Raw genomic sequence first — 15211 nt, 5'->3', positions numbered from 1 at the left:
CTATTTTAAAAGAGCAATCGGTTTAAAAATCAAAAAGGTAACTAATGACAGGGGCACGTTTATGAGTGATGCTGGCGACAGATGGGCAGATCATTGAAATGTAGCTCCTCAAGTCACTGAGGGCAGGGTGATGTCAAGATTAAGCAGTAGATAAGTCTATAATTTGGAGGTTGTTGAAACAAACATTTCTGTTAGAACTAGCAGATAAAGAACCCAGTGCATCTAATAGGATGGTACACGTGCTAGAGGAAGGGGACGCTTTTTCTAGCCTAAACAATCTCTCTTTGTGCAGACCCTTAGCCTACAAACTGCAACTCGTCTGACCTGCAAGAAGCCGACAACCTCAGAACAAGTCTCACAAGGATATTACTTCTGTGGTCTTTTCAATTGTCCCAAAATACAGGCAGAGGTAAGCACTTTTGGTCAATAGCATTGTGAACATGCATCCATTTTCTTACCGCATAAAAAAGCTGCAGTAGTTTTAAGGCCATGTTCAAACATGTTTTTTTTCAGCGGTTTTTTTTTTTTTTTAAGGCAAATTTCAGCTGCGTTTTACAGTGCCAGCAGAGTCTATGAGATTCCAGAAATCTCATGCACACGTTTTTTTTTTGTTCAGGTTTTTGTGCTTTGCATGTTTTATTGCAAAAATAGAGCATGTCACTTCTTTCAGCGTTTTCCAACCATTGGAAGTAATGGGTGGTGAAAAAAAACAAAACAAAAAAAAAAACAAACACCAAAAACGAAGGTGTCAAGTTTTCAGCTTTTTTTGTGCCCAAACCAAAATTAGATTTTTTTTTCACTGAACTTTATGTACACGCATAACAGACAAAAAAGGAGAGTGAAAAAAAAAAAAAAAAAAAAAAAAAAAAAAAAAACACACACCAAAAGAAAAGAAAAAACAGCAACAAAAAATCTGAACAACCTCCTGGTAAGAGATCATGTTTTGCTGCAGAAAAAAAAAAAAAAAAATCATGATGTGTGAACATAGCCCAATAACCGCGACATTCACAGTTGTGGATTTTCATAGCAGAATTCATTCAGCGCCATAACTGAAATCCGTAGCTCAACACATACTAAAAGCATGGAGGTTGACCAACATGCATTTAAAACAAACCAAAAAAAAAACTGCAATAGTGTTGACAGCAGCAATAAAGCATAGTGATCACATGCTGGACACATGTAACAAAAATGGACACTACTGAACAATCAGCTGGAGACAATAGGCTTTTATTTTTATTACAGCGCCACCTGTTCTTTACTTGGGTAACCCCCTTTAACAAAAATCAGCGCTTAAGAGATTTAATAGCAGATAGTGGTGCAGGTTCTGGGGTAAAAATGTTACATGTTGGGCGAAAGCAGCCTTATGCGATGCATGGATTAGCAGTCAATAGGTATCCGATATGCAAAATATACCCCATCTTCTCGCTGGCAAGATGACCGCTCAATGAAGCATGAAATTAATTGCTAAACAGATTGGATTGAAAACAAACTATTAGAAGGAAATCCAGTTTCAGTTCATAAATTCTTCAGATTGGTAGGAGAAAATAGAATATCACCTCGGAGGACCAGTTCCAGCTGCTCATTCCAGCGTCATTATGCCTTGTGCTCACTCATAGATAGCGCCAGCATAATTCTGCAGCACTTCACAGACACTGGCATTACTCTGTCTCCATTGGGGCTCACAATCCAAAATGGTAAATTTAGAGAGAGTGAAAGGACATTGAAGTGTCTGGAGGAAACCCCAGCAAACACAGGGAGAACATACAAACTCCATACAGATGTTGCTCTGGTTGGATTTAAATCCTGCAAGGTGACAATGTAAACCACCTTGTCATCCAGACGTCCTACATTCAGTATTTTCAATTATTTCACAGTGACTACAAGAAAAAGCTGCTACACTATTAGGCTGTGTGCACACTTCAGGATTTGTAACAAATCTGCACTGCAAAACTGAAGGGTTTCTGAATGCCAAAGTGAATGAGAATCCTGAAGTCGCATGCACATGTTGCTTATTTGTCACTTGCAGATTTAAGTCGGCCACATGTCAATTCTTTCAGCGTTTTTTGCTGCAGATTTCACCCATATTAATGACTAGGGAAAATGCACATTTTTCCTACCAAGAGATGCAGAAATGGTGCAGAAATTTCTGCACATACCCCAAATATTTAAGGGGTTATTGACCTTTCTATAGTGGAAGGTCATCAATATGAGATCAGTGGGGATCTGACACCCAACACCCTTATTGATCAGCTACACCTTGAATGTAGCTGCCTCCTGTAGCGCCATTACATGAGTTTACATCCGACCGACCCCGTAGCATATAAAAGCAGATTGGTGGTGGTGCCAGGTGTCAGACCCCCCACCAATCTTATACAGAATACCTATCCAGTGGTTAGGTCATCAATAAACGTGACCAGACAACCCATTTAACCTAGTGTCATTTTATGGAATGTGGTTTATTCATGGTATGAATACAATTAACAGTGTTTAATGTTACTCAGTAATAGTATATCCCAATGATTTTTGTATTAATTTAGAGAATAGGATTTCTAAAACTAGCTAGTTCATCAATTCGATGATGTTCAGTTAAAGGTGTTATCTGGGACTTCCCGTAATTTTTTTTTACTATGAGGCCAAGAATCTGTCGGCTCAGAGAGGTCACAGACCACTCCTGCGGCTTCTCCTGATGCCATGTCGACACAGTAGCGTATTCTGTACTGATCGGTTGGCGGGGCATCTCCACTGATGTCATGCTGATTGACAGCTGGCACCCAGCTACCTGGCAAAAAGACATCCAGCAACCACAATGGAAAACACTATAAAAACATTATCAGTAACTATGATGCTCAAAACGCGTAGGCATAGCATGTTTTTTTTTTTGTTTGTTTCCCTTTTGAAATGTTAATAGTTACTAATAATGTTTTTATAGTTTTTAGAGTTCTTTCCATTGCGGTTGCTTCTACCTGATCATTTTCACTCAGGAGCTGGCCACTGATCTCTGTCCATGCATCGCATCCTTATTACACTGAACACCACCTGGACAGGGTGAGCGGATGTGATATTTTTCTTTGCCTTGTTCTCCCAGGTACCAAACTGCGGGGAGCCGACTGTCAATCAGCACTGAAGCCCCATCGACAGAGTGGAAGAGAAGGTGCTCTGCTTGATTAGCAACTATGTGACATAACTCAACGTCAACCCAGAGAACGCGACTGCCGAAACCACTGGTACGGTGCCCGCAGGGGAGGCGAGTATAAGTGTTTTTATTTTAACGGGGCCAAACGCTCAGATTGAGAAGAGGTTGTCCTAGTAGTGGACAATACCTTTAAAAGAAGAAAAATACAAAACTACATTGCTTCTAAAAGATCTAGAAAAGTCATAACTAAAGTGACACAAGCCGTGCTAATTCTTGGTACAAAACTTTATAGGGCATATAACAAGTATGGTAACCAGCTGCTCCACCCCCAGTCTGATTAGTTTTGAGATACGAAAGACTGGATGAAGACCGTGGTAGACTGGTGCTGCAAGGATGGAGACATAGATCAATGTAAGTTTCTAAAAAAAAAGAAGGTTTCTTCATTCAAGGATGCTACACGTCATCACTGTACAGGCATCTTTAGCACCTGTACAAAGCAAAAAAAAAAGAAAGTAGCTACTGATAAATGAAGAAACGTTTATTTTTCAAGAATCTGACTTCACAGATGTCTTCATGCTGGTAGCTCTTAGATAATCCTTCTCTTCTTCCAGTCTTTAGCTTTGTGGCAATTTAAGAAAACCTTGAAAAAAAATGTTGTTTTCATGCATCTCCTATGCAAGGGATTTGATTTTTTTTTTCGAGGGGCGAGTGACTTCTAGATCTTTATTTTTTCCCCTCTCCATTATTTTAAAACTTTTGCGGCAGTTTTTTTTTTTTCAAAAGGTTGGAAGACATTTTGTTTTATGGGTAAAAGGAAAACAGTCACTGCCAGACACCTCTGGCAGCAGCTCATCGCCTGAGGGATCAAAATGGTCAGATGTGTTAAAAATTTTAAATGCCGGACCCTTTCATATGTATATAATGGCAGTGCTCGGTTAAACAATGTACAAAGCCATATTTAGTGTCAGATAAATGACTTCTTTAGTATGGCAAAAAAAAACAAAAAAAACAAAAAGAAGACCACAGACTTCAAGTTTACAAAACTCCAGATAAGAGAAGTTTCGTGAAGCATCTTCTGCTTTATTATTGGCCACTGGAAAAATATGCATTGTGAACATACCGCTAAGATTGCCTGAACGTTAAGCAGAAACATTGGCAGCTGATGTCTTTTCCAAGTATTTTCTAGACTGTACCTTTCTGAATTATCTTATTAAAAAAGCCCTACATTTCTATTAGATCTGACTGCAAATGTCACATTTAGTCTGGTTTCGAGTGAAGCACTGCTCTATATTATTAAATTATGAGGCAAAGAACATTAATTCAGCAGACTACATGAGGTCTTCCTGACGCCCATAGCGCTTTATTTATATGCCAATATCCTGCTGGACTTTTCCACTGTTTTGCTACAATTTGCCTCAAAGTCATTTGAAATATCTCCAAGTCTACCTCTGACAATAGATCAAAAACCCTCAGATTTTAACATTTCTTTGTTCACTCAAACATTCAGCTATGAAAGGGCATGAAATAAAAGTCTGTACATTGTGGCCTACCGAGAAGAAATAAAGCTGTAGTCCTTAGTTCATGAGCCCTTGTTGTTAAAGAGGAACTCCGGATATCCTAGCTCAGACAAAAAAAACCTTATAGCAGTTTAACCTATACACAACATGGCCACAGGTCAGAAAACACCCCTACTAATTAGAGGGCTCAGGCATTTTCTGCACAATTATCCATATAAAAAAGCTGTAGAAACAAGTCACAAATCAAGTTTCTGTAGTCAACTAATTCTACTTTAAGAGCTTTTACTAAATGGTGGCAATGTCTCGGAGCGACAAAGGCTCAGCTGTATGCCAACTCAAGGTCACAGAACGTGAAAGTCAAGTGTTGAGGTCTACAGCCAGTAAAAAGTTATTCATTTTTGGTTGCAACACTTCTTATCGAGTAGTCCATAACCTCCTGCAGCAGAACTATCCATTAAAGGCATCACCGACTCAATTTCCAAACCAGAACAGATATCAAGGACACCATAAAAATGCAAATTATCGACTAGAATGGTCTAAAGGGAATGAACCACTGCACTTTGTAGATACGGAAAGTTTCTGGAATCACGCTTCAACTCCTGGCAGACTGATTGATAAATCTGTGTACAAGACATGATTGGAGAAACCCTTTGTAGCAACTGCACAATACCAACTGTTGAGTTTAATGGGGTAAAACTAAAGCAATAGTCTCAAGCTGCTGACTGGTTTGATCTAGGACCATTAGGTGCAGTCAAGAAAAATCTGAACAACAGAACATAAAATGTTGGCAAAAGAACTGAGAAACCAACGTGAGAAGTTTGGAAACCCTCGTGGCAAAACCCCAGGGAGTAACTTGTTCTCAAACTATAAGCCAGGCCTTATCCCTCAGCCTCAATGGCCGAAGTCACTAAGGCTAGTGGATATTATAGACGCAATTCCCTGCTGCCACGCTTCAAAATGCAGAGGAAAGAGACTTTCTGCAATAATGGAAGTAGCTATAGGTGGGGAAGAGTGGACTTTCTACACATAAATGCACTTGGTTTTTAAATCCGATATTTACCGATAATAAGCACAAGGAATATGAGGTTCAGGCACGTAGTGTAGAAAGGTTAGTTAAAAGCCTCAATATATGTCACAATTAGGTCTAACGTATATTGAGGCCTCCCAAATCTTGTTCTTCTAAAAATGGCTGGAATTTCCCTTTCAGCAACCTCTGACATGGCTCCTGTGCAGGTATACCATGGCTATCACGTTGTTGTTTCATGGCTGTTGTATTTACAGGTTTCCATTTAAAGAAGCACTCCTCCTGCTCCCATCAAAGTTTATCCTCTAATATATTGCAATCATATTATATAGCACTGTGTACTTACAATTGCTCATTTTGCCTTTCTATCCTGTTAATTCTTCTCTTTTCCATTAGGTCTGTAACATCACGTAATTAAAAACTGACTAGCCGAATCCTCCTAAACCAGGGATGTCAAACTCAAATCCACAGAGGGTCAAAATAAAAAACTTGGACAGTCGCGAGCCAACCAACCTAGACATCTATTAAAAAAATATATGTTTACAATTGAGGACGTTTTTCCTTATCAAATATAAACGATGAACCTTTTCATATGGAAACAAACTTAGGGTTTGTCCCATGTACATTTTAATTAATAGATTTTAAAATAAACACAATCACAGATGGGGCATACTGGAATAATATATGTAATGTAAAAGCATATGATCCAATGGCCAATTCAACTTCTAACAAATGGATAAAAAACCTTGAATTAATACAGATAAACGTAAAAATATGGAGCCAACAAAAGTGCCCCCCAAACACAGTAGGATACCCCCCCCCCCCCCCCAACAGTGAATTCTTCCACACGTACGCAATGATGAACATACTGTACCACCCCAGCAAAGTATGGTGACCTCCACATAGGATAATGGGCCACACACAGTCCTCCACACAGGATAATGGTGGGGGCCAGATTTGGCCCGCGGGACAGAGTTTGACATGTATGTTCTAAGCTCTATGTAGAAACCGGAAGTCTCTTCTTCCTGCATGAGTCATCACTGTAAGGGTATTGGCCCACAATGAGGAGCTGCTGCGGCCCTCGATGCTGCAGAGCAGCAGCGCGGCTTCCGCCCTCATTATGCAAAGGAGCGGCAGCAATCTTTTTTTATTTTCCTCCACATGCAGACTTTCCTTATTGATGCAAGTCTATGGGGAAAAGTCCACATGCGGACCCGCAAGAGAGATTGCGGTCCTGAAAGACACACTACAAGTCAGTTTCCACGGGTGATCTGCAGGTGTACAGAGAAGCATAGTGGACACAGGATTTCTAGTAATCCCATCCACTACGCTGTAACATCCAGCCGCTGCGGGTTTGAGGCTGCATAAACACAGCGTCAAACCCGCAGCATTTCCTGACCGTGGGCACCTAAAAGTCCCTGGCAGGGTAAGGAGGGAGAAGCTGGGTCAGGAGTTGAAGAGGGGAATGAATAGTGCAGGGAAAAGAGTTCTTGTTTCTACATAGAGAAAAGAGAGTTTACTGGGTAGAAAGTCAAAATGAGCAATTGTAAGTACACAGTGACATATGATGATTGCAATATATTCGGAGGATAAAAGCTTTGATGAGAGTGCTTCTTTACAAACACGAAAAAAATAAAAGTGCGTGTGAAGGCCTACAGAGGTTTTTACTATTCGGTGCATCGGCCTAAGGACTTATTCAGATGTACGTGTATCATGGTCCGAGTGTGGGCTGCTGTGCACAGACTGGCCTCAGATCTCCTGATCCGAACACAACAGGTTCATAGGCATACATGAGACAAGTTCGGGTCAGGAGACCTACAGAATATCATTGAACCAGGGGCTGTACTCATACTAGGACAGTGATACACAGATGTCTGAATGAGGCCTAAAGACTATATATAGTTGAGTGAGCCAATAAACAAAAAAAGTCCAGTTTTTCCCCTCAAACTTTTTTTTTTTTTTTTTTTTAAATCTCCTCTAATCCAAAATAAGCAGGTTTATTCCTTTTTTTTGTATGACAATTTTTTTTTTCTGCGTATACCTAGTCACACCAAACATTCACATTCTAACCTTCCTCCGCAGTAAATAATCAGCTCAGACATATCATTACTATCAGAGATTTATTACCTGCCTAAAAGCTGCAAAGAAGTGTTTGTCAGCATTCACAAGACTGGGAAAATACTCCACATTAGAAAGGATTGCTTCTCCCAGCTACTTCATTTCTCCTCCTGTGTTAGTTACTTGTCTCACACTGGTAGCTCATATATATATATATATATATTTTTTTTTTTTATTTTAAGCTGTGGAGGCAGCGTCTACCCATAGCCCATGTACAAGAAGCACATGGATTTCTCTGGAATAAGACATTGGATCGCAGATATCAAGGTATCATTTTATTCAGCTTCCTATGACCTGCATGTCCATATAGATGGCTCAGGAGGGTTGATCCTACTGACAGATTCCCTTTAAATGGTGTTCTCCCGCAAAAAAAAAAAAAAAAAAAAAAAAAAAAAATCATGAAAACAAGGAGGACCACAGGAACATCTGATCGGGATAAGCCATTTGTTTTCCTTTTTTTTCAAATGCTATATAACCTTTATGGCCTCTGAAAGGGAATCTGGAAATTGGTTTCAGGATTGCACATCTGGAAGATGTAAATTGGTTTGTAGATAAAAAGTAAATAAAAATTGTTGCAGTTTCAAAGCAGCAAAATGTGCAAATATTACAAGAACAGGTCCAGGCATGCAGTGAAAAAAAAAAAAAAACACAGATCTAGTGGTTTTAGGGACAGCAAACAGGGATACTTTCTAACTTGTTACAGTAACTTTAATAATGCACAAGTTCTGGCACAAGTTAATAAATGTGAACCTGCTCGATAATCTCTAAATGGAACAATATGGAGCATGTTTACACTATAAAGAAGATAATAATACTCCAGATTAGGGATGGGCAACCTCCAGCCTTTCTGCTGTTCTTCCGCCAGCTCAAGTAAATCCTTATTGTTACAAGAAAACACCACATGTGGGGATAGTTTTGAGGGTTCCTTTAAGAGAAAATGAACGCATTCAGCTGGTTTTTCTTCACTGTGAACTTTGTAGGACATTACTCATAAAGCACCTTGGAAAAGCTCTGGTGCTTGAGCAATGGTGTGGAGCGGAGGAGAAGTACAGAACATCGGTGAATGATCCAGCAAGAAGCAATCCATCCAGAATTGCACATTTTTTGGAAAATATTATAAGAGCAAGACCTTATGCACAAGGGGTGACTCGGGGTTATACGGGGCATCACACAGTGCCATGATGTGGAGGTATTTTCCCCTTGAAGCTATGCTTCTAGGGGAGTGCATATTCTTCATACAGCGTCACAATGTGAAGGTATTTTCCTCCAGAAGTCATGCTTCAAGTGGACTATATGTTTATCACACAGTATCTGATGAAGAATACTTTTTTTTCCCATATGAAATCAGAGACATACACAATCACAGCAGGATAGGATCCCACAGAAGCTTGTGGACTCGGTACAACGTGGAGGTTGGAAGGAACCATAAGGACAGGATCATAAATGGTGGTTTTCCCAGGAAGTAAATCCACATCATATTACAGTGCCAGCAAAGTGGATGAGATTTTAGCAAAATTTTGTCACAGATCAATTAAAGTTAAAGGCCCTGATTCATCAGTGTTTGCATATTTTTTTCTGGATCAAAAATGACTGACTTAATTATATGCATTATTCATCATTTTACTTGCACCTTTAAAAGTTTCCATTATTTGCTTTGATCTTTTTTTTGTCTAACAAATTTGGGCACTTTTTTGGCCATCCAGATGTTTTCGTTAATTCATCATATGCAACTTTCTAAATATTGCAAAACCCTAGTGGAGTACAAAATCTTTTCAACTTTATTGTTTGCACAGTTGAAGAATAACGTTCTTGAAGAGGTCTAGGCAATGCATTTACAAATTACATGTGTAGCATTACCATTATACTTGTCCAATTGGCTCTTGGATTTATCAATGTCAGGAGTAGTCACATGGTGATGATGATGGCACAGCTATTGAACAGCAACACATTTCCCTTTCCTATGACGATGCCTATAATTCATTGTACCATGTCATACTGACAAAAGTAGAGACAAACTAGAGTAATGCCTCATTTGCCAAAACTTTGCAAGTGTCATAAATAAGACATTCAGCTAGAAAACTGGCACAATTACATTGATCAATATGCCTCAATGTTCATTTACTGGTACTGTAATACGCAGAGGATCCGACCCGTGTGGAAGTACCCTACAGCTTTTGGAATTATTTTTCTGCCTCTAGACTTCCAGTGGTGAGATGCCACATGGGAGCACTGCAGTCAATCACAGACAGCAGCGGTCACATCTTTGGAAGCTCGGTGTACAGAGTCCCTAGGTGTCTTTTTTATTATTATTTATGCAATCTGCTGCAGCAAATGTATATGTTTCAACAAATCCAGTTTGTGTGAAACTAATAGGGTTTCAAAAGTGTTTTGAATGCATATCGCAACAGAGGTTAAAAGATGTGTCACATACTTGTGTACGTAAGAAATTATTAATTTATATAGTGCCAACATATTCCGCAGTACTTAAGTTTAGGTGAGGCACAAAACAAGTATTGACAATAAAATAATGAGAATATGAGAGTGTACAAAACAGTAGGGAAATCACCAAAGAATTCATAAACGGGCAACTGGGAAACTAAGACACCAAAGAGGAAACATTCTGGAAAAAGTACCTATAGAATTGCAAACCCGGCATCACAGAAGTCCAGGATCACCAGAGGGGTTGCTTTCTTCCAATAACAGAACCTGTCCACAGTAAAGAAGTATCGCAGCTCAGCTCCTCACTTCCCTGAAGTCGAGTTGCAATACCAGACACGACCAATGAACAGTTGTGGAGCTGTTTCTGAAAAAAAAGCTATGATTTTCCAATCCTCTGCAAGCCCTGTAAGGCTAGGTTCACACAGATAATTCTGCAAAAAAATCGACCGAGAATACGCTACAAAAAAATCCTCCCCACTAATGGAATTTTGGCGCAGATTCTAAGACATCTGAAGGTAAAGCTACATAGATAGATATATATATATATATACACACACACACACACACACACACACACACACACACACACACACACACACACACACGTACGTGACAGCTGCGGCCTGTGATTGGCTGCACTAGCCACATGCTGACATGATAAGTCGTTGTTGGAAGTCAGGGTAGAGCCCAGAGGAGGACCAGGCAAGCATAACCGCTAGGAGACAGCAAGCCATATTCCTAGGTAGAGGAAATACTGCATTGTCTCCTTTTTGTACAAAAAAACTGCTGCATTTATTTCTTCCAAGCAAAGTGGATGCGAATTCAAGAAAACTCATGCCCACTGTGTGTTTAAAGACACTGATGAACCACGTGTTTTTTTCAATATAGGATCTAATGTGGAGCCTGAAAGAAAAAAATAAAAATTTTCATGCATTTTTTTTAAATGCAGAATAAAAGCTCTTTTAAAACATATTAAAAAAAAAAAAGAAAAAAAAGAGGCTTCAAATCTGCAGCAAAAATGCATCTAACCAAAGGGGGAGAGCCACAGAAATGTATTCAAGAGAGGATTGTTATTGCGTTCTTTGGTGAAGACATGTGCAGAAAACATCCGGGGGAAAAAAGCAGCAGACAAAACGCACGGCCTAAGGCTATGTTCACACGTTGCAATTTTGCTGTGGCTTTTTATGCAATTTTTAAGCTGTGTTTTACAGTACCAGCAAAAGCTATGAGATTTCAGAAATCTCATGCACACACATTGGGTTTTTTTCCTGGATGATTTGGGAAAACTGCTGCGTTTTTGCAAACTGCAGCATGTTGCTTTTTGCAGCGTTTTTTTCACCCATAGAAAACAATGGGTAGTGCAAAAACACAACAAAAAATGCAGGCATCAGGTTTTGTTGCTAAAACCTTAGGGAAGTTGCATCATTTTTTTTGGGGGGGGGCACTTAACTTTATCAGCATGCACGAGAGACAATAAAAACGCAGCAAAAAAATGCAGCAAAAATGGCTTTTTTTAAGCTGCTTCTTTACTGCCAAGAGAGCAGGTTTTGCCTGCTTTGGTCCCCTTGGAAAATGCTGTCTGAAAATCTTCTGCAGCATGTGAATAAGAGCTGATAAAATCTCATCCGATTGCCTACTACATGTTCCAGTGTGACTTCTACCTGTACAAATGCACAGCTGGAAATCCGCAGCATTTCCTTCAGGTGTGAACCCGGCCTAATGTTTGCTCATTGTAGTGAGAAATTAAAACTGCAAACAATACTGTGAGCAGCATGGCGGGAAGTCATCGGAGAGCGTCCAAGGTGGGATTTGGAGGAACAATCAGGAAAGTCGGAGACTTTGCAGTCAGTGTCGGCACATGGCTGTGGAATATTCTGGTGCTATATAATATACCGAACAGCTATGGAAACAGTTTGACCTAATTCTGACAGGCAGGGGCACGGATAAGCTCCTCATGCTTCCTATTAACAGAATGCCTTATTTTTTTTTCACACAATTTTTTATCACATATGGTTGGCAGCACACAGCCATCTTTAGTGCGACACACGAGCCATAGAACATTTCTACAAGAATGCAGGACTTCCAGCGCATTTCATGCCGGGTCGGATGGCACAAGTCCACTTCATATGTCTTTTGGTAAGACGTAGAGGACGTTACTTCTGGTTTTACACTGGAGAGGCTCTATCCATCAATGACAGGAAAACACATCATGCCTAGTATGATTTGTTATGCATGATGTCACGCCTGTCCTATCACGCACACTGATTTAATGATGGGAAACATCACTCTGCCTTACTAATAAAGAAAGCAAGAGCCTAGAAAACTGCTCCGAGCTCCAGCTGCAAGTTCCAACAGGACAGGAGATGAAAGCTGAAGTGATGAGTATACCCTGAACCTGCCCTGACTCACCGAGGTGTGGGCCGCTCTCCTGAAAATCACACTTTATGATCGGAGGCAACTCACATTAATGGTTTTACAGTCACAAAGAAAGATAAAATGTGTATAGTGGAGTATGGGTAACAGACTGCGCCCTCTCCTCGCACAGAAGCCATAGAAGAGCTGGTATAGGGGCCCAGCAGTGCTGCACAGAGGCCTTCCCCGAGCACCGGCCAGCCTATAGCATACATCTCCACACCACAACATGTGCAGGCTGTTAACGCCAGGCATTCCCACACAAGAACACCATCCTACAGGCAGTTCTCAGAATTAAATGACAATTTCTGCTCTGGAAATACTGTACACTCCAATAACTACATTATGGCCGTGTCACGGGGGCTGTGCGGCTCCAAAGACAGTCTCTGGTGCAAGATTGGGGAGATTTTCTGCACATCACTTGACATTATTAAATTAAAACTTTCCTAAAAGACTTTTTGTAGCACAACTGATTCATTTTAACCACGTAGTGACAGCTGTGGTCCACAAGCCTCTATACAACTCAGTGTTTATTTGGACTGCAGCACAATAGTTAAAATCAACCAGTAGCCATAGAAAAAGTGGCAGCCCCAGCCGTGAATCCGCCAAACACTGGCGAGGCTTTTTGGTTACACACATCAAGGTAATGTATCAATGCAAGTAATAACCTAGGCATCATCTACATTCACAATACACTGCACAACTTAGATAGTGACACTACTATGGAAGCACATTGTCCTGAGCATGTACAGAATAGTGACTAAAATCTCCAAACTGCACAGAGCAAAACAAACCCAATGTATTAGCACTCCAAACACCACTAAAGCTTCAATTCTACCCACATCTGGAGATACGGCTCATTTACATAAGTCTTAAGTGTCAAGTCCTGAGCTCAGCATGTATACACTGGACACAGATCATACATGGTGGGGTCATACATTGGATCATTACATGTGGATTATACACTAGACACATAGGGATCATACATGACAAGCATACACTGGATAGTTCCATATAGATCATACATATGGGTCACACGCTAGATAGTTCCATATAGATCATACATATGGGTCACACGCTAGATAGTTCCGTATAGATCATACATATGGGTCACACGCTGGATAGTTCCGTATAGATCATACATATGGGTCACACGCTGGATAGTTCCGTATAGATCATACATATGGGTCACACGCTGGATAGTTCCGTATAGATCATACATATGGGTCACACACTGGATAGTTCCGTATAGATCATACATATGGGTCACACACTGGATAGTTCCGTATAGATCATACATATGGGTTATACACGAGGGTCCCCGCACTCTCCAGCATGAATTTTTCACATTCCCCAAGTGAGCGCCAGACAAGAGACAAAAGAGCGGAGTGCGGGCACAGGACGGCTCCCATCCCTCCATTCATTGCCGGACAATGCCGGACAGCGGGAGGGTGCGGGGAGGACCAGCTCGGGCACACGGGCGGCGCAGCCTCACCTTGCTCTTCACCTCCACGGCGCTGCTCGCCACATAGCGCAGAGTCTGGGACTTGCTAAAACTTCGATTCATCTTCACTGCTCGCCCCCCCCTCCCCGACACCACCCAGCCAAGTTATCCCCAGACTGCAGTGCGGGGGGCGCAGGTCCCGACCTCCCCGGATCTCCCTCCGCAGCGCACAGCGGCTCGGTGTCCCTCCAGCTGATGTATTGTCTCCACTCCCAGCGTTCCGCTCCCGCAGCCCCGCACTTCTCCAGTCACAAGCGCCTGCTCTGGTAACAGCGCCGCCGCCGCTCCTGTGTGGGATAAGCACTGCGCGGTGCCGACCACTAGAGGCCGAGCAGTCCCGCAGCGCTCTGTCTCCGGCACTGGAGCTGCAGCGCCATCTTGGCGGCTATAGATGCTGCAGGCAAATGCTAATAGCACTCATAAATCACAGGGCTGAGCCTGAGAGGACGGCTAATCACACTGATGGAATTACCCTACGAATCAGATTACGGGGCTGCAGTGCTGTATCATCATCCTCACAGCCCGCACTCCACAGCCAGAGCTGGAGATGAGCCACATACACACTAACAGAATGGTTTCTCCTCATAACAGATGCTGGATTACACTGACCCAGCTGCACCAGCACCCACACTGTCTTCAGAGGCATAAGCCAACTCTGAGAGACGGGGAAATGGACTCGTGTTGCACCACGGCTATTTTTTATGCTCTGCTGCTCCCCTGACCTTGCCAAGACCTTTATGTGTGCCCACAGAGAAATGGTGCCCCAAGCAAAGCTGCCTAGTGTTCCTACAATGTGATGCCCCTTGCATGGCCCCAACCAGGGGCGGACACAGACTGTAGTGGGCCCCTGTGCAAGAAATTTTGGGGGGCCCCCCCTGCCCTTCATAAGGCAACAAAGTTATGTAAACATAACCCCCCATGTGCATCTCTCACCCCCCCATGTGCAGCTCTCATCCCACCCATGTGCAGCTCTCACCCCCCGTGCATCTCTCATCCCCCCCATGTGCATCTCTCATCCCCCCCATGTGCATCTCTCATTCCCCCCATGTGCATCTCTCATTCCC

General features: G+C 41.7%; 1 protein-coding gene across 1 annotated transcript in view; it reads right to left on the bottom strand.

Moving 5' to 3' along the window:
* PARD6G (par-6 family cell polarity regulator gamma) overlaps nt 1-14539 on the bottom strand; it is a 91747-nt gene extending 77208 nt beyond the window's left edge. Inside the window, 3 exon segments of the mRNA XM_073678875.1 lie at nt 14139-14213; nt 14215-14481; nt 14483-14539. Of these exon segments, the coding sequence (XP_073534976.1) occupies nt 14139-14213; nt 14215-14481; nt 14483-14524 (384 nt within the window). The 5' untranslated portion in view covers nt 14525-14539.
* Nucleotides 14540-15211: the final 672 nt, after the last annotated feature.

This window comes from Phyllobates terribilis, unplaced genomic scaffold, assembly GCF_046119375.1.
Source record: "Phyllobates terribilis strain yellow unplaced genomic scaffold, ASM4611937v1 Scaffold_4__5_contigs__length_816908805, whole genome shotgun sequence".
Classification (NCBI taxonomy): domain Eukaryota; kingdom Metazoa; phylum Chordata; class Amphibia; order Anura; family Dendrobatidae; genus Phyllobates; species Phyllobates terribilis.
The sequence above is the reverse complement of the archived record's forward strand: the minus strand, read 5'-3'. Positions and strand labels throughout refer to the sequence as shown.